Genomic DNA, 19922 nt, shown 5'->3' with positions numbered 1-19922 from the left:
TAAGACGTGGAATCAAAGTGCCAAAGCATGTTCGAAACAGAAACTATAGATTAAATATTTCTTGTGCAATAAGGAACATTGAAGAGGACGGAGGCATCAATGAATGTAGATTTCCTTATAGTGTGAAGGCTGCAAATAAAAAACAATGACCTCAGAGTCCTCTTACTTACAATAAATTATACTTGTAGGCAAACAAGGGTGACAATGTGGATAACACTGGTGCCCTACAGCAAAGTAAAAATAATTATTCATATAAAATGGAGTCTATGGAAGACTGTAATTTGGAGTTTTCTGGATAACAGATCGCATTCCTGTTTTAAGTTAAATATTAAATTCATATCTATTTTTTGTGTATGGAATGGTTTTAGTATAAATTGAAACACAAGTTGGTTTGATTTGGCTTAGTGACGTGCTGGTGAATACGTCTGAAAGTTTTGCGATCCACCCTGCCACTGCAAATGTGGGAGGAGTCTGTTTTACCGTGGAGTGATAGTTTGCCTTTTAAATTGCATTATCACCAGGTGTATTTATGTATTCGTTCTCACCCAACATGTGCCATGATGGGCAATTCAAGGAGGAAACAAAAATATTTCTGGAATATTTATAGGAAGCAGACACACCAGTATAATCTCACAATTTGTTTAAATATGTCAAAAAAATGAGAGAAGAGTGACAAATTGTGTGCCTAAGCTGGACAGCTCTTTATTATGACAAATCTCTAGCTTATGCATGTAATGCGTCAGGCTTGTCTCCTTTTTAACCCGTTTCTGTTTATTGTTGGATCATACCGTCTCTTACTATAATATGTCACCTGGTATAGGACCTTTTCCAACTAAACATTTCATGTAGATCAGTGACAGACCTATCGCGCCTTTGCAGCGTTCCTCTTCTTCGCCGGTTTATCGTGACAGAACTGCAACCTCTAGGCAGGACACTTGCTTTCTCTTCTATCTGAAAGAACTCTGTTATAGAGCTAAAATAGTCTAAAGTAACCTTGTGGCTCCACGATACATCTGACTTGTAAGAAAACCACAGTGTCCTCCATAATGCGTCAGCGACAAAAAAAAATATGGGTTTGTCCTGAAAAGCTCAATGGGAAGCGTCTTCTCAGCAGGTCCTCGAATGGGATCATCTGTGCTACAGATGCACATGACAGGCACAGCAACTTCATCCACGTCCCGCAGGGGGTCATTGTGTTCCCAATATTCATCCCAGCTAATGTTTTCACCTTTGCACTGGCAAAATAGTACTTGGTGGAGCTCCTGTAATGAACTGCTCTTCAAAACTCTCTCCATGGGAAAACATCTGCCAGGGCTGTGGAATATCTGCAATAAAGAAAACAACCATAGGTAAGTAATGATAGTAATGATACCATTGACTTTAGATCAGCCATCACCTTCACAAACCTTTATCCACTTAGTCCCTCTTGTATGGACTTTCTCTATTAATATAATGTCACTATTGAGCACTGGAAACCAAAACTAAACTGTATATTGTAGATGGGTTCTTACCAGTGCTTTCTTAAAGGGCATGTAAAGGCAAAAAAAATAAAATCCCATTGTTACTTGCTTTAATGAAAAAAGAAACCTATCTCCAATATACTTTAATTAAAAAATGTGTACCGTTTTTATAAGAAACCTGACTGTATGCAGTGAAATTTCCCCTGTATTTACTGCTGTGTATAGGAATTGTCAGATCGTCCCTAACTGCTGAGCAGGGGAAAACAATCATACTTATGTACAGCAGGGGGAAGCCCCCGCCTTACTTCCCCAGCCATGCAGAACCCAAGCAGCTTGTTTATGACGATCCCTAAGCAGTTCAGACCACACTGAGCATGTGCACAGTCTTAGTCTTGCAAAGATGTTTAACAAAGTTACAAGATGGTGACCCCCTGTAGCCAACTTTGAAAGCATAAATCATTTGTTTGATTAGGCTTGTGGTGCAGTAAGTTCATGTTTATATTTAGTATACAAAATACAACATTTCTAGCCTTATTCTATTTTAGACTGTACATGCCCTTTAAGGAGAAGAATGGCCTTCAGTATGGTCACCAAACCTCTCACTATTGTTTCCATGGAAGTGGGTTCCACAACCGTTTAAATCATAGTTGACCACGATGACAAATTATTTCCTTTGTGGTAATGGGACACAGTGGTAGTAGTATCCAAGGTAACCATCAACATGCTCTCTATGCCCATGGTTTCCATGGCAAATATGCCACTACAGCATAGAAATGGTTGCAATTTCACCTGTCTCTAGTCTAGGGTATCTATGTTTGCATAGTCAGGCATATATTGAATGTGCAGTTTACTGTATACATATATACAACAGAGCCAAATAAGCAACAGGTTGATGACAAGCTCTATAGAATTATAGAAATAATTCCTTCCCCATTCAGTACTGTTTATAAGCAATGGGTCAAAGTGAAAGATCGTCTGTGTGTTGAGAACTTGAAGATGAGTAACATCTTGAGTAAAAACTTTTACATTACAAACTATTACTATTACAAACTATTACTAGAAACTATATACGAGTAAAAACTATTCTATTTGTTTTGCTAAAAATAATGCTGACCAAAGAAAATGCACCCATAATGTATTCTTTCCCTTAATGCACCTACCTACTGAGATGGAATTTCTGATAGAGAAGCAGGAGGCAGTCATACAGCCATGGTAGCCCAGTCTCAAACCATTCCTGGCAACGAAAGACTGGAGAAATGCATGAGGCCGCTGTGATGTAGCTGGAGGAACCACATTCCCCCAGGTAGGAAAGCAGAAGTCCTGATCCTAACCCTTCACTGATCAGAAACAACAAGGAGGATGGGTGCCTAAAACGTACATAACTCACAGCCTCTTTCAGATCTGCTGGCTCCCCAAAAGCTTGGAGCTTCACTGTAACCAAGGGACAGCCATTCTGCCCTCTCCTATTAAAAATTACTGGGTAAAAGCCTTTTTCTAATGCCCGAAGGCAAAATTGCTCAGTGTTTCTTGTCAACTTTCCAAATGGGTTTGGAATGATAAAGAGCAACGGTGGGCTTCCGGCTGTATTGGTGCCTCCTCTAGTTCCTGAAATACCTCTTGGTCCAACTACCCAGTCCAAGGCAACTATTCCGCCATCAGCCAGCTGCAGATGATCCCGGGCCAACTCCAATATCTTGTCAGCCGGGAGGAAGTTCTGAATAATTGTCTGAATATGAGGCCATTTCCTCATCCACCAATCCGTTGATTGTAGCAATGACTGACGTTGAAGATCTCTCAGCAACCAGTTAGCAAGAGCAGAGGGTTTGTAGATCAGCTGTGTACCCTCAGGATGGACTCCCAGAAGTCTCCAAAAACATCCTCCTCTTCATCATCTCTATTTCTGTTCTCTGCCTGCCTCTTAGTTAAAAACATATACCTGGAAAGTACACCAAGCAGGATCACCATGACCCCCAGTCCAACCAGGCAACTTAGGCCAGTCACCAGTAGCATAGTCTGTCCACTTTACAAGAGGAATCTGCTTTTGTTTCTCTCTTTTGCTGTCCTTGAATCTTACATCAATTCAAACGTTTTCTATTTGAGTTACTTAGCAAATGATTTATTTATTTAAAGGCTCAGCTACACAATGATTGGTTTCAGGTTTTTGAAAAGGTTGAACTCTTCCTGCGTCAAATTATTTAAACAATGATTCATGTTTGTGTTTAAAGGCAGCCTGCAGTTCTAGCCTTTATATATATATATATATATATATATATATATATATATATATATATATATATATATATATAACATCTCTTGTTTAGGGGACTGGTGAATGTACAGGAAGAAATGACTACTTTACAGTTTCCTTCTTTGAAAGAAGCCAAGGAGTATAATTTAAAAAGATAGATACATTATCTGGAAACCCATTTGTTGAGAAAGTTCTAAAGTACAGGAAGGCCATTTCCCATAGACTCCATTTTGAAGATTATTCAAATAATTTCGATTTTTTCTGTAATAATTAAACAATAACTTGTACTTTATCCCAGTTAGTATTTAATTAATCCTCATTGGAAGCAAAACATTCTTATTGGGTTAATTTAATGTTTAATGATGCATTTAATGTTTTATTAAGCAGCTCTCTAGTTTAGAGTTTCAGAAGCTGCTTTCTGGGGTTCTATATACCATTATAACCTGGTATGTTTGGAAAGTGTTTGGAGAGGGTCTGAACAGAAAAATACACAATTAAATGTAACAATAACAATAAAATTGAATCCTAACAGAACAGTATGATTGTTGTTGATGGGTTCACTGACCCCCATTTGACAGGAAGGTGGCAAATAAAACACAAAAAGACCATTTGAAAAGTGTCTAAAAATGGCACATTCTATAACATACTAATAGTTAAGTTAAAGCCTTATCTATGATCCATGTTACTAGATATATATGTCACCAAAGATATATTTAATAGGGATGCACCTGATTATGGATATGTTTGGGATCTGGCTGAATCCTAGCATTTTTTTGCAAGATTCATACAGAATCCAAACCATAAAGTCATGTGGCTTAACTGCACTGGACAACTGAATATGACAAGTTTTTGCTAATAATATATTCCGTTTTTTAAATGTTCTCACATTTGAATATGCAAACAAGGGCTTCAATTCAGTTCCATGTTGGCAAAATCCAAAAATGATAGATTCTTTCCATCTCTAGATACTATTCGCCAATTAAGCTGGTGGCATTGAAATCTCACATTGCAGTATAATACTGGGCAGGCAGAAGGGATAGTGATAGTAATTGGGTCAGGAATGCCCGGAGGATATTCTCAAATCCATTACCTTTAGGTAATGAACCCACTTCAGTATCTCCTAATATGGACAATTTTCATACCCAAGGGATCACAAGGGAATGAGATGCAGAGGTTACAAAAGCTTAAACAGCTGGATGCTAATCTATTATTATTGGTTGTCTTACAGATAAAACATGGGAGAGATCACGTTGTGCTATTATTTGCTCCTCAGTAATTGTGTTCTATATAATAAGTTAACTCATTAGAAATCTTGCTCCGCAGTGGCCTTGTTGAAAAGCTGTCCACGTGCACAATAACACACAAGGGAGACGTGTTCTGTCCAGCTTGTACCATAAGTCAGTGTTCTCAGTAAAAGGTTGTTCCAAGGTACAGGCCCGTCACAGTGCAGGTCAACACAAACACTCCAAAGGTCACACCTGCAAAATGCCATGTGAGAGCCAGCATTGCAGTGCAGACCGAAGGCTGCATTATATACATATTTTCTACCATAAGGACACATCTTGGTGACATAAGTTAAAGGGCATGTAAAGTCTATGCTGTATTTTGTATACTAAATATAAACGTGAACTTACTGCACCACAAGCCTAATCAAACAAATCATTTATGCTTTCAAAGTTGGCTACACGGGGTCATCATCTTGTAATTTTGTTAAACATCTTTGCAAGACTAAGACTGTGCACATGCTCAGTGTGGTCTGGGCTGCTTAGGGATCGTCATAAACAAAGCTGCTTGAATTCTGCATGGCTGGGAAGTAAGGCCCCAGCTCCCCCTGCAGTTCACTCAGCTCTAGGGTTGGACATTTAAAGCCTATGGCACACACAGCAGTGTTTGATGTTCCACTGACAACTCTGTTCCCAGGCCCGGATTTGTGGAGAGGCCACAAAGGCCCGGGCCTAGGGCGGCAGGATTTAAGGGGGCGGCATGCTGCCCAACCACACCCACATTGGTTCAGAAACACTGGGGATGCTATGTAAATCCGGTCCTGTCTGTTCCACATGCCATGCTTTATCCAAATCACATCAATGAATGATATTGTGAGGTGTCGCTCTCACAATGTCTAAATGGGTGATTCACTATTAAGTGAATTGTTTGTTTGTTATAAAACAGCTAATTCTAAGCAAGTTTTCAAATGGCCTTGACTTTTTTTTTTTTGCATAGTTTTTGAATAATTTGCCTTCTTCTTGTGACTTTTTCCAGCTTTCAAATGGGGGTCACTGACTCCATCTAAACAAATGTAAGACTACAAATGTATTTATTGCTACTTTTTTTTCCTTCTATTCAGGCCTGTTTATTATTCCAGTCTCTTATTCAATTCAATGCATGGTTGCTAGGGTGATCAAATAATAAAAACCAATTGCAAATTGTCTCAGAATTTCACTCTCTCTATCATACTAAAAGTTAAAGTGGATGTTCACCTTTGAGATAACTGTTAGTATGATGTAGAGAGTGATATTCTGAGACAACTTGCAATTGGTTTTCATTTTTTTATTATTTGTAGTTTTTGAGTTATTTAGCTTTTTATTCAGCGGCTTTCCAGTTTGCATTTTAAGCAATCTGGTAGCTTGGGTCCAAATTACCCTAGCAACCACACATTGATTTGAAAAAGAGACTGGGATATGAATAGGAGAGGCCTGAAATGAAAGATGAGTAATAAAAAGTAACAATAATAATACATTTGTAGCCTTACAGAATTTGCTTTTTCGAAGGGGGTCAGAGATGCCCGTTTGAAAGCTGCAAAGAGTCAGAAGAAAAAGGCAAATAATTAAAAACCTACAAAAAATAAACGATGAAAACCAATTGAAAAGTTGTTTAGGATTGGTAATTCTATAACACACTAAAAGTTACCTTAAAGGTGAACCACTCCCTTTAAGTTAAAGGTGAACAACCCTTTTAAGATATATGAACGTTTTTAAATCAGTCTCGGGGGGTTCGGTTCAGTATTCGGCTGAATCTTTTACAAAGGATTCAGTCGAAACCTAAAATAGTGGATTTGGTGCATCCCTATAAAACATACCAAAAGAGAGTGTGAAAACAGGCTCAGAAGCAGCAGATACTGTGTTGCAAGGTTTATTTTAACAGGTTTGTTATAATAAAGCTTGTAGCACAGTATCTGTGGCTTCTGAGCCTGTTTTCCACACTCTTTTTTTTTGGTATATTGACATGCGCTTCAAGTTGGGACAGAAGCAGTGGTACAGGCATCCTACGTGCTACTGGTCCAAACTGGTTTGTTTTCATCCCTATATAAAATGTCATTTAAGATGACAAAAACTCGATGGAAACGAAGATTATTTTGTTTAGCAACAGGGAGCACAAGACAATACAGTGGCTGAGAGGTAAAACAGTCAATAAGAAATGGTGGGAGAAAGCAAAGAGATCATTAGCCAACTCATTATGCCTGACTGATCACTTTGACCCACACAATTCTGAAGAATTGAGATAAACTGTTGTGTTACCTTGAGACTGGAAGAGTGGGCGCTTGCATTACACATTTATTATATTAACATTGTTTGGCAGCAGAGTTAATTCTTACTCCAAAAAATATATATAGCAGACACTTCCCATGAACAGCATCCTTTATTATAAAAATCATATAGGGCTCAATATGTGACAATATTGGGTGTTATAGTACAGAGTCATAGGCTTGCTCTGAGGTTACAGATGGGATAACATTTACAGCCATGTTCAGTCATAGAAAACCATAAATGAACACAATTTAACCAGTCAGAAGGGTTGCCACCTGCTTATTTATAGGAAAAAACATCACAAATATAGGAAGGCTGCGATTTGTCTCCAGAAAAGGTGGCAACCCAAGTCAGAACACAGTGCGCCACAGCTAGGGTTGCCACCTGGCCAGTATTTTACCGGCTTGACCAGGAAAAACGATGCTTGACCCCCAATGTTATTAATAGGGAAATAAATCTAAATATATAGGAAGGCCGGTATTTTTTTTCCAAAAAAGGTGGTAACCCTAACTACAGCCCTAAACTTGTGTCTGACATGTTTTTGGAATAAAGATTCTTTTGTGCATGTGCCCGTGTGTGGGATTTGTGAGTGGCAGCTGTTTATACTTTGGAGTAAGGGATGGGGTTACCAGAATGTCTGGTGAAAACAATACTTCAAGGTGGTTATTGGTTCAATGATAAGTTATTTTACTTTATTAAGTTTGGGACCGAGCAGTGAAAGAGCAACACATGGCGATTTACTTATTGATGGCAAAGTCAATTCATTCACTGTGTCAGAATTGGGGGGGGAGCCCCTGAGATGGCAGAGAAATTCCTGGCCGTTCTCTCCCCGCAGCCTCCCTTGTCTAGACGCTCCCTCCCTCTCACCACAGCTGTCCCGACGCTCTGCCGACTGTCTCTCCCCAGCCAGCACGGCCTTACTCCTCCTGGCTGCTGTGCGCTTACTTCCGGTGCTGTGCGCGCTTACTTCCGGTGCTGGAGGAACAGCGCTGCGTCAGTGGCGCGCACACAGGCGAGCTGGTCACAGATTTTCTTTGATAAAATGTTTTAATGTTACTGGTCCAGGGGGCAAGTGCCCTCCCTTGCCCCTATGTGTGGAGGCCCATTGGAGGTTCCAAGCGCACTCAGGAGCAGTACGTACACCATCTCCAGTCCCTGTCACAACTACTACTCCTCCACGCGCCAGCGAGAAACTAAACACTACCAACTACCAATCAGATTAGGCTATCACGTTATCACACTCTGATTGGATAGATGGTGCCGCGCGTATTCGGGCTGCGTGTACAGTGGAAAGAACAGCGCGGCGCCATGACGTGTATCTTGGTCAGTCCCCCCTAACCCCGCCCCCAGTCAGACAACGGGATGCGGCAGCTGAGCTCTGTGGTGCCGCTGCTTCTGAGCTCTGTGATCGCTGCGAGTTTTGGGCAAGTGTGCGATAATGGCTGGGTGAGAGGCTCCCCTAATAGCTACTGATTCTCTTTATTACGAAACGTTTCTCCCCGGGCAGTGCAGAGAGACTTTAATGCGAACAACATACATTGGGGGAGAATTTAAAGGGGAAGTTAACGTTTATATGAACATGTAGTATCTCATATTTTGTCCTGCTCTTAGTTACATTACTATTGTGGGGGAGGAGTTATACCATCATGTCACTGGATTTATAGTGAAACACATATTATAGGTGAGGGGATTTACTCTCCCTTGAATGTAATTGCCTAAAATATATGTCAACCGTTGGAAATGTTGCCTAATAACATTGTGCCTGTGTGGTGGGGTGTTGTAGGGTGAGACTCTCTACAGCAGCTCTTATAAGATACACAACCCCCTTGTAAACAGCAAAGTTTCTTGCTTGTGTCATGTGCCTTTGTAAATGAATTCCCTTAATTCTTAGGGCACAAATTTGCAGCAGTGTCACAAGTGTGGCCCCTACATCACTTCCCTTGTCCTGGGTGCCCAAGTTAGAGCCCTGCAGTCCTGATCCTTGATGGTCAGCGGGTCTGGGTTGCGGATAAGGTACTTGCGGGTCGGGTTGCAGGTCCAAGTGGGAAAGAATGCAGGTTGCGGGCACGGGTTCCAAAAAATGGACCCGCGCAGGACTCTAGCCCATACTCCTTGGCCCGGCTGTGGTGTCATTTTATATTAAGTGAACCCTCAATTTTACATACCCTGGTTTTACGTTATCCTGCATTTTATGTTAATTTTTTGTGGTCCCACCAATTTATAATGCATTTTAATTGATGCTTTCCTTGATATTAATACTGTTTTCCTGGATTTTATATAACAATTTTGTCCAAAAATTGCTGTTTGTCCTCTAAGAATGTTATTATTAGGGATGCACCGAATTCAGGATTCCGTTCCGGATTCTTTCTTTTTCAGCAGGATTCGGCCGAATCTTTCTGCCAGGCCCGACCGAATAGTAATGCAAATTAGGATTTGGATTCAGTTCGGCATTCGGCCGTATATTTCAAGAAGGATTCTGGGATGTGGCCGAATCCAAAATAGTGGATTTAGTGCATCCCTAGTTATTATTAGTATCATGGGTTTTTAAATACTAACCAGATGTATATTTTGCCACGTTCTGTCTGTAAGTAGCCTGTCCCAATTAGTCTGCACCTCATACAGTCCTGCACTAATCACTTATTGCTTTAGATTGTGTATCAGAGAGGCCTTGCACACCCCCCCCCATAGTATAATAATAATGCCCCCTTGTTATTAACACAGTAAATGTATTTGAAATGGAAGACGACAGCTGTGCCTATATCCTTTGAGTACTTGAAGAAAAGGTTGTTTTAACACATTTCCATGGTTTTACATTTTCCCAGATTTGACATAATTTTTCGTGGTCCCCTGAAAAGCTTAAACTGATGGTTCTATTGTATCTGAGTGTTTCCAATGAAGTATGAATAATCAGTGAGCGGGGCACACAGGCATTTATTGTCCTGTGGAGAGAGGGTTTGGCTTGGTTCTCTACCTGCAGATAAATCCAATTGACTATGATGTAGAGGAGTCCATTACAATTCCCTGTGTTTTGTTGCCATAAGAATAATTAAAGGAGAAGGAGACATATTCACAGTTGGGGATGGGTTACAAAATTGCTTAATTTCTATCCCAGGTCAGTGTTTTTTTCTATGAGAGCACTGTGGTACTATAATCTTTCATTCCCTATATTACTATAGTAAAGTCAGAAAAATGTCTATACAATGCAGACACCCACCTAATGCGACACAAGAAATCCCCAGGAGAATGATAGCAGATGGCAATGTGATGGAAAGTTTTCCTCTCCTTAACCATTCCATGTTGCCAGTGATGCTGCCAGGAAAACAGTGTGGCCTTCATATTCTATTATAGCTGCAAATTTACATGATTATAATAACCCAATAGCAAGCAATGAGTATTTACAGGAGAAGGAAAGCTAATGAAGCAGTTTATTGCCAATAGATTAGCCACAATAATGCAAGCGAGAACACTATATTTGTTTAGGATAGCAGCTGCCATATTAGCTTGGTGTGACATCACTTCTTGCCTGAGTCTCTCCCTGCTCTTTCATAGCTCTGGGCTTAGATTAAAGCAGGGAGGGGGGGAGAGGAGAGGAGCAAACTGAGCATGCTCAAGCCTTAGCCCTGGAGGTTTATGCTGAAAACAGGAAGTCTGATACAGAAGCCCATGTGTACACAATAGAATGAAAGAAATGCAAGGTTTCTTTTGACAGAGGACTCTACTTTGAGGATTTACTGGTGACCTTTCTGATAAAGCTTATTTAGGTTTAGCCTTTCCTTCTCCTTTAAGTGCTTACACTTTGCTCATTGGCTGGAAATGTTTATGTCAGGATAGAACTGCTGAATTCCATTGTGTCCTATGTGCAGAAATCCTCTAAGCTTGTGTCGGGTTCTGACATGGAATTGGTTCTTAAAGGAGAAGGAGCATTTGTTGTTTTACTTTCTCCCCTAAATAAAGCTTTATAAGATTCTTACTGTTGAAATTGTTGCTTCTTTCAGCAGTAATCATTATTAAGAGACAGGAAAGATCTTATTATACCGTAGGTTTTTCTCTCTCTAGGAAACATCTAGAGCAACAGGTTTTGCAGGTCTGGGTAGTATTAAAGCTGTTCATTTTTTAGATGTGCTGTTCATAGCAAGGTTTCCCCGCTGCACGTATGTCTGATAACTCATTATCTGAACTCAGGAATGTCAACTGTGCTGTGGGAATTAAAAACACACTGTTACACTCGGATACATGGAAATCCTTAATTCCCAGCTGCTGTTACTTCTCCATTGGTAAATGTTCGTTTGTCGTGTTATTGTTCATGTTTATTTTTATTAGAATATTCAGAACACATTCTTGAAATAGCAGTTGGTACAGTATATAATGCTATGGAGACGTATGACCTGTTTGTCTTATTTTACATCTGTGAGATAATATTTAACTATATAGGTCATTAGTTATTTTCTATACCAAGTAAGGATTCAGCTGACATCCGAGAGATCATGGGAAATTTGGCCACTTCTGTGGATAGGAAAGTTGTATCAATACCAATTATTTGGTAAATGCCTTTCAATGAGATCACTTGTTGTGGTTCAGTCCTTTTTCAGAATCACTGCTGACCCCCATCAACCTTTATATTGGATTATCAATTCACCCAGTTATTCAGCTTTTTATTCAGCAGACCTCCAATTTGCAGTTTCAGCACTCTGGTTGCTAGGGTCCAAATTACCCTAGCAACCATGCATTGATTTGAACAAGAGACTGTAATTTGAATAGCAGAGGGCCTGAGTAGAAAGATTAGTAATAAAAAGTACATTAACAATACATTTTTTTAGACTTATAGAGCATTTGTTTTTTTAGATGGAATCAGTGACCCCCATTTAAAAGCTGGAAAGAGTCAGAAGAAGAAGGCAAATAATTCAGAAACTATAAATATAAATAAGACCAATTGAAAAGTTTCTTAGAATTAGCCGTTCTATAACATACTAAAAGTTAACTTAACTCCCTTTAGCAAACTGCAGTAGCCAGAGAGCCCTTGTGCTATTGCTTCTTGGTACTTCAGCCCCTAAACCATTGTCCTTTATTGGCATTGCACATAAACCACTTTAATAAAATATACTGGTATAGGATTTATTATCCACAATGCATGGTACTTCTGCATAAAGGATTCTTGGTAAATTGAACCGCAACATTTTAAGTCTAATTATTTATACATTAAATAACCTAATAGGATTGTTTTACCACCAATATGGATTCATGCAGCCTGGTTACCATCAAGTACAACTATTGTTTTATTATTACAGAGAAAAGGAAATTCTTTTTAAAAATTAAAATTATTTTCTTAAATTGCAGTCTATGGGAGATGGGCTTCCTGCAATTCCGAACTTTCTGGATTTTGGGTTTCCGGATTAGGATTCCATAACCAAAGTGCTGCCATAATGAATATACGGTGGTGTAAGTGATTTTATTCTGCTCTTTAGACTTATCGGATTTCTTTTCATTGCAGTTGAATATTCATGTGGACCTTCCAGACAAGAGTGTGTATACATGTCCCGGGAGACACTGGCCTTTTCCAGTTCAGGTATGAAATTCTCCAGTATTTCTGCAGTTTGTACAGGACTGACTGCACTCAGTGTTACTTTCACTTCACTTCTGCAATATTTTCATCTTCCAGCGTTTGCATTACAGAAATAAACTGAGCTTCTTTGCTTCCAATGCGGAATGTGCTACTTTTTTTTTTTTTTTTTTAACAGAAAGTATTGTTTTTCTACAGATTTAGGGCTGAGACAGACAAAAAGATACGGGGAGATTTAGTCGCCCGGCGAAAAAATAGCTCTTCTTCGGGCAATAATCTCCCTGAACTGCCTCCCTGCCGGCTACAATCTAAATTGCCGGCGGGATGGCATTTGGAGCACCTTCGTTTTCCAAAGTCGCCCGAAGTTGCCTCAATTTAGATTCTAGACGATGGGGAGGCCATTCAGGGAGATTAGTCACCCGAAGAAGAGAGATTTGTCGCCGGGCAACTAATCTCCCCAAATCTTCTCATCTGTCTCTGCCCAGCTAACAACAGCTAACAAATGTTACTATTTAATTATGGGTTGGGATAAAAAATATCAAAGTAGCCTGAAGAAAAAGCACTGATAAAGCTCTGTGGGTGTTTGTTCCATTCAGGTAGCATGTGTTTCTACTCTCAGTTTAAATAACTTGTGTTTAGCATTTGCATCATAGTGACACAGTGAGTAGCCCTGTTGTCTTGCAGCGCTGGGCCTTGGTTTGATTCCAGCCAGAACACTGTCTGCGAGGAATTTGTATGCTCTCCCCTGGTTAATTGGCGCCTGATAGAACCGACCGTAATGTGTGTGAATGCGATAGGCGCCTTAGATTGTAAGCTCCACTAGGGCTGGGACTGATGTGAATAATGTATAATATCTGTAGTGGGCTGCAGAATATTTGAGTGCATTGTAAATAAAGGATTATAATAGTAAAGTTGTCTGTCTCCCCACAGGTGTTTCCAAGCATTACCACTCATTATGAACCAGAGGTGAGATCACAGAGTACTCAGGCAGGTAGAGCAGTGAAAGTAAAAATATTATTGGTATCTGTGGGTTCCAGCTCAGTGTTGGTAAATGAAGGCATATTGGCAGGGATACTTCTTGTTACAAGTCTGTTGTATAAGTACCACTACTATTTTAGTTGTAGATTCCCTTTTTTTTAAATTAGGTTTTTATTTTTAATTCAAGGGGAGGAGAAAACGGTAATACAAACTAACAATGGCTCACATCCAGGATTCATAACATGTACATACATCTGCAAATTCTACTTTATAGGGGTACAGCAAGCTCAGCTTTATCATTGTAACCTTCATCATTAGCTCTAGATTCCTTTTTATTTAACCGGGAACTTTTGTGGATGTAGAGAAAAGAGGTACAGTCAGTTGCCAGATCACCGAAATTTGCTCTTTTCTTGTAGAAGTCACACGGCGCCTGTATGGACACTGAGATAGTGTATGCAACCCCGATTCCCAACAGGTTAAATCGTTTCTTGTGTCTGCCAGATAGATGGGAGCCTTTCCCAAGTGTACACAAAGTAGAGACTGGTTGATATAATACAGTGTTTAATGTATGTTTATATTTTTAAAAGGGAAATGTCCAAATGTAATAAGGAATATATATCTATATGAATCCTATTGTCACACAATCTATATATTTGCTTTTAAAAGTGGCGTGCACCGTCCAAAATGGGCCAGATATGGAGAGTATGCGTATTGTCCCCCACAGCGCTGGCTGCATAACCTTGAGGTAGGACATATTGTGATTTTATAAAGCTTTATGGGGAATGAATTATATGATTAATAACATTGCAGTACAACTTAGAATTCCATACTAAAAGAGAACAGGGTGCGATTATAGAGAGCTGTAATCTTAGTGTTTTAGTTAAACAGAAAAAATTGTAAGTTAACCACATGTCCCATTATACTATCCACAGATAATATACTGCAGGGCAGTGCATATTCATTCTTTTTTTATGTGGATCTGCTCCAGTTTTTGTTATTGGTGTATAGTCAGCCGTGGGAGTCACACACTCAGTCTGATCAGTTCCTGGCCAGTACAGAGCAATTATAGAATTGATAGGGTAGGATTCCTGTTAGCATAAAGATATTTACAAGTTTGGGGGTGTTGAATTCTCTCTACCTTTATGTCTTGCAGCATGGAGGGGTTGTTTTCTTGTACCATCCCTGTGTTCACCCCAAGCTGAAAAAAGCACTTGTCCATGGAGCTCGCTCCTGCGTATACAAGCACATAATCACCCCTCACATGAACCTTTCAACTGAACGGTATGGAATTTGTTTTTACTGACTTTAAGGGAGTCCCAGCACTGAGAATGATGATCTATTGGCCTGTCATATTGGAATTTATTTTTAAAATATGTGCATGAAATGCACATCTATGGTTGCATTTTATCCTTCAAATTTCATTGCTGGAGTAACCCTGTCATTTGCATATTTATTTTGTATACTTTTTTGATGGAAGGATATACAAGCACTTTGTCATGATGCTCTTTCTCCTTTTATTATAAAACCTATATGTGCATTATTTCTTTAGGGTAGAATCAGTCTTCCTTTTTTTTTGTTACAGTTTTACAGGAACGGCCTTTAATACTTGGCCTATTACTGACATTGGTGGTTTTGCTGTGGGTTGTATGAATTACCTTGTAGCTTTCAATGAAGCGTTTATGTCTTATCATATTATGCTCTGGCCTGTTGTGTTCTTTCTTCAGCCTCTTGCCCTGGTCACCTGGGGCTCCACTCTGGAGATGTCACATATAGATCTCTGTGAAGTTAGAAACTGGCTAACGGCCAACATGGACAGAACTAGAGAACGAGAAATGGACATGGATGGTTCGGATCAGGACTTGCTTGTCCGGCCATCGTCAGTGTTCTTTGATAAACATGACAAGAAGCTTTGCCCCAAAGTTTGCTGCCAGGTAAGAAACAAATCTCAAGTTTCGCCAATAGATTTTCACAGAGCTTTTCAATGCAAAGTCCTGGCTAAGGCAGAAATAACACCTTACTACTGATCTTAGCAGGTTATTTTAATATTGTATTTCCCCATGTTTGGGCCATGCAGTGATTCAGATAGCCGTGGGTATCCACAATGGTAGGTGGGCATTGAGCAGGTTATTGGCAATAGAGTGCAAGTATGGAGAGGATGTGGGTTGAATTACCTGCAGGTCAGGTCTAGAAGAACATTCTACTCTTATAAAGTCTGTTCTTGATGAATAGACCATAGTGTCTGCAAGCTTGTACTAGTTGTGACCAGTAATTATAATACTGTTTATATCAAAAGAGTGAGCCTTTTAATTAATGTATAACACATATTTGTATACAAGAACATACATCTCATATAAAATTACTTTTCTTTATATCTTAAGCAAGAAAACTGTGGTTTGAAGAGAAGAAGAAGGGACTCTGCATTACTTGGTTCTGCCCATATATTAGCAAGCACTCCTATTTATAATGCCAGTGCAAGAATAATGAACAGTACTGCAGTGTCAGTAGAACAAACAGCAGTTGATGCCAATAAAAGTCAGCCTGTAATCTCACACACAGTATTGAGGACTACTTTATCATCTTCAACATCTGAAGATAAGGTTCACGTAAAATTAGATCCGTCTGGTGTGTCCGAAAAAAAAGATTACCTTGTAGATCCAGATGGAAGCCGTTATATGGAGAGCAATGTTTCTGCTTTACTACCAGAATCCACCTTCATGAATATTTCCAAAGGCTCACCTGACATGAACTTGAATTCTCCAACTGTACAGAGCAGGAACACATCCAATGATCTAGGGGGCAGCCAGACTGTGCCATCTCCAACTTCCATGCAAAAAGAGTCAGGCGCTTCGACAACCCACAACAATAGCATTGCAGGAAAAACTACTGTTGAGGGCCCAGGTACTGCAACAACCACCCAACAAGAATATAAGATTCCTGAGCCTCCTGTGGGCCTTTCATCTACTACTGCTACCAAACCAACTGCTACCGTTATAGAAGAAAAAGAAGAGTGCAGTTGCAAGCACGAGCCAACAAAAGAGGCATCGGCTGCAGCACAGAAGGCTTCTGGTGTTGGACAAATAAAAGCCTCAGATTTGTTTGTGTCTACCCCACGAACAGAGGAGGCAGCATGGGCAGCTGCATGTCTCACTTTCCTATTTGTGTTGTTGACTTTGTCTGTTTTGTACACACAACTCTACAAGAAGTTCCGCAAGAGCCAAAGTCTGTATTGGCCCCCAGAAGGAATTGCAGCTGAGACAGAGACTGTGGCTTGTGAGTAGAGAATCTGAGCATTGGGATAATTGGCAATAAGGGTGGATTGAATTTATAATCTGTTCACTATATAACACATTAGCCTAATTCCATGCGTGGCAGGTGGAGAAACAATCCTTGTTAACTCCTAGTATTCTTTTAAATTTTTTTAAAAAAATGCTAAATAACTGAAAAACCACCAGAATAAAAAATTACCCGAAAGGTGAACAACGCCTTAAAAGGAAGATTTACAGAAAACTAAAATGTTTAACAGTGTTATTACACATATGTGTTGGGTTGGGATATTCCCAGCATGTGTTGGAAAGAATTGTGTATAAACTGCTGCTGTGTAATGCTGCTAGTTTGTCTTATTTAAGGAAGGCTAATATTATCGACATGAACCTGTAAGCGAGTCTGGCTTTTCATCTGTTTGCCCATAGTACTTTTAATGGAAAGATGCTCCAATTAACCAGTTTTCTTTAATTCTATCCGGCAGCTGTTGTTAAGAGGAGGCTGATGCCAGGTCACTCCAAGAGGAAGAAGTGGATTAAACACAAGAAAACACCAGTGCTTCTATATGAAAGTTTACGTGAGAGTTCAGAGTAGAGTATTTCATATCTTTGACTACTCTGTACAAATGCACTTTACATCATTGGGTGAACTGCACTCTGGTAAAGGGCATCGTAACTGAGGGATCCAGAATGAAGTCTGTAATCGAAGCCAATGGAGAACCTTGGATTTTTTTTTCTTTCTGTCTCCTAAAATCGGACATGTATCACTTTTAGTTAGATGCCAGGAATCTACAGCTGTGTGTAAAGAATGATGAAGTGAATATAACGTTTCTGAACAGTATCTCAGAGTCTTGTCCATCACAGGCTCTTTTGGTATAGACTGCCTTCATTTAATTATTGTGCCATGCAAAGTCTGAGCCAAATCATTTCCCTATGGTGCTTGTTTCTCAATGTACATTTCTGTACCCACCTTTTACATATCCGCCCCTGCATACTCTCTCAGCCAATCATTTATACCAGGTGCTCTGTGTGGCTTCAGTACAAAATGGCAAAATCTGTAGCAGGTGGTTCTATACAGCAGCCCATAATTGTATATCTTTCTGTATGTAGACGGTAGGTAGATCTAAATTTTAGGTAAATATTTATAAATATATTTATTTTTATATTGTTTGTAAATGTATTGTAACATGATTGCTTATTGTATAGTTTAATAAATAAACCTACTGTCTATGCTACAATTATTTGTTGTTTTTATGCTTTTTTTGTGTGCTTAACATATAATAAAAATTACATTCGGGTATTGCAATCCTATATTCAGATGGTACTGACTAAGCATGAAAATGACAGGGGAACATCAAGGTATAACAAAGTTGTTTCTGCCTGGTCTCCCGTCTTCCTTACACTTCCTACAGAGATCCCAAGATGGAAGAGGAGATAATTTATGTCTCCTAAACGTTCTATCATGCTGTCTAGGGAAGTTAAGGGATATGGAGACCCCCAAATTTCTTTATCTATTGCTTTAGCTTGGATTTTGCAAGTAACAAAGACCACTTTTGCTCTTTTGAGTACATCTATAATGCAACAACAGCAATGGATTTGGCACAGTAAACCAATGTAAAGTGCAGTTATTTAATGGGGTAGTAGACTAATAATTATTACATTGCCCTCTTGTGTGCTTCATGAGCTAAGTGGGCAGTCAGTGCTGAAACACTGCATGGCTTTTGTATGTAGCTTGTATTCATCCACTGCCCTCCTTGCATCTCTTTCCTACCTCCATGATCCTTCACTTCAGCCATTCTCCATCAGTTCTGTGCCCTACAGGTGTTGGATGGCTTTTAAGCAAGGGATAAAACACAAGGTTTCTGAAAACAGTTCTTAATCCAAACTTAATTCAGGGACTGGTCCAACTGACATCTGGGAGTCAGGAAGGAATCCCCCCACCCCCAGGGCAAATTGGTGAGGCTTCAGATTGGTTGTTTTTTTTGCCTTCTCTGGATTCAATAGCAGTTGTGCATGTTGCACTTGATGGACACATTTTTTTCTTTTCAACCTCATCTACTATGTTACTATGTGAGAATTGAATGCATGGAATTTCCTGATGCAGTTAAAAAGTAATGGTCACACATTTCAGATGGATAATATATAATATTAGCTGCTAAGAGGTGCTGTATTTATATAGCATTTGCCCTATACAGTTTTCCACATTACACATTAACATTAACTGGGAAAAAGAAGAAGCAATACAAAGCAGAGCCACCTATACATGGCACTCACAATAAGTTGCTTCTGTTTAGCGCTTTATTTTTTACATCAGTGCAAAAATATATAGAGCTGTTACATTTATCAGTGTCTATAAATCTTTCTATTTAGGAGTTTACAATGCAGTGCAGTGAAATATGGAAATGGTGAAGAAGGGTCTATAGATAAAGAATGTAGATAATTGTCAGCATATCATGCTTCAATAAAGACATACGTCCCACTAAACCTCCAAAAAGGTTTGGAATTCTGGCAGCATAGATAGGTGCCATTTAAAATAGAAGTTCCTCTAAGCAACAACTTGGTGTTTGTCCAGATAATGGCCACCAGCCTACTAATATGTGGGAACTGTTGAGGTAATCAGCAACTTCCAATTTCCTCTGAAGGAGCTGAAGTGAATACAGAATCTCAGCACAGTTCTGGAACTCTTGATACAATTAGAATCAATCAGTGTAGATGTAATACAACTCTGTTAGCAGTTCCATTTGATAACCCTTGTGGACTGCAGGGATTTCAGCTCTGCCCCTTAATGTTTTACTAATAAATCATATTCTCAACTTGATAACTCCCAATCAACTTAAAACATTTGCTCTTAGAGAAGTTTTCCTTCTCTGTAGTGCCATAGCAATGTCCTCTGTA

General features: G+C 39.5%; 1 protein-coding gene and 1 pseudogene across 1 annotated transcript; one reads left to right on the top strand and one right to left on the bottom strand.

Moving 5' to 3' along the window:
- Window positions 1-670: 670 nt before the first annotated feature.
- On the bottom strand, window positions 671-3535 carry LOC121399843 (annotated as a pseudogene).
- A 5059-nt stretch (window positions 3536-8594) lies between these two features.
- On the top strand, window positions 8595-17622 carry LOC121399694 (tumor protein p53-inducible protein 13-like). Its single transcript, XM_041581228.1, has 7 exons — window positions 8595-8678; window positions 13720-13755; window positions 14921-15048; window positions 15350-15404; window positions 15492-15698; window positions 16365-17037; window positions 17513-17622. The coding sequence occupies exons 1-7, from the start codon at window positions 8595-8597 to the stop codon at window positions 17620-17622; spliced, it is 1293 nt and encodes a 430-aa protein (XP_041437162.1).
- The last annotated feature ends 2300 nt before the right edge of the window (window positions 17623-19922 follow it).

This window comes from Xenopus laevis, chromosome 2L, assembly GCF_017654675.1.
Source record: "Xenopus laevis strain J_2021 chromosome 2L, Xenopus_laevis_v10.1, whole genome shotgun sequence".
Lineage (NCBI taxonomy): Eukaryota > Metazoa > Chordata > Amphibia > Anura > Pipidae > Xenopus > Xenopus laevis.
The sequence above is the reverse complement of the archived record's forward strand: the minus strand, read 5'-3'. Positions and strand labels throughout refer to the sequence as shown.

Excerpts from the sequence above, each read along its gene's own strand:
- LOC121399694 (XM_041581228.1), top strand. The coding sequence starts at position 8,595 with ATGCGGCAGCTGAGCTCTGTGGTGCCGCTGCTTCTGAGCTCTGTGATC. Across the intron at positions 15,405-15,491 it reads CTGACATTGGTGGTTTTGCT|CCTCTTGCCCTGGTCACCTG; the intron begins GTGGGTTGTATG and ends TTCTTTCTTCAG. Across the intron at positions 15,699-16,364 it reads GCCCCAAAGTTTGCTGCCAG|GTTCACGTAAAATTAGATCC; the intron begins GTAAGAAACAAA and ends TCTGAAGATAAG.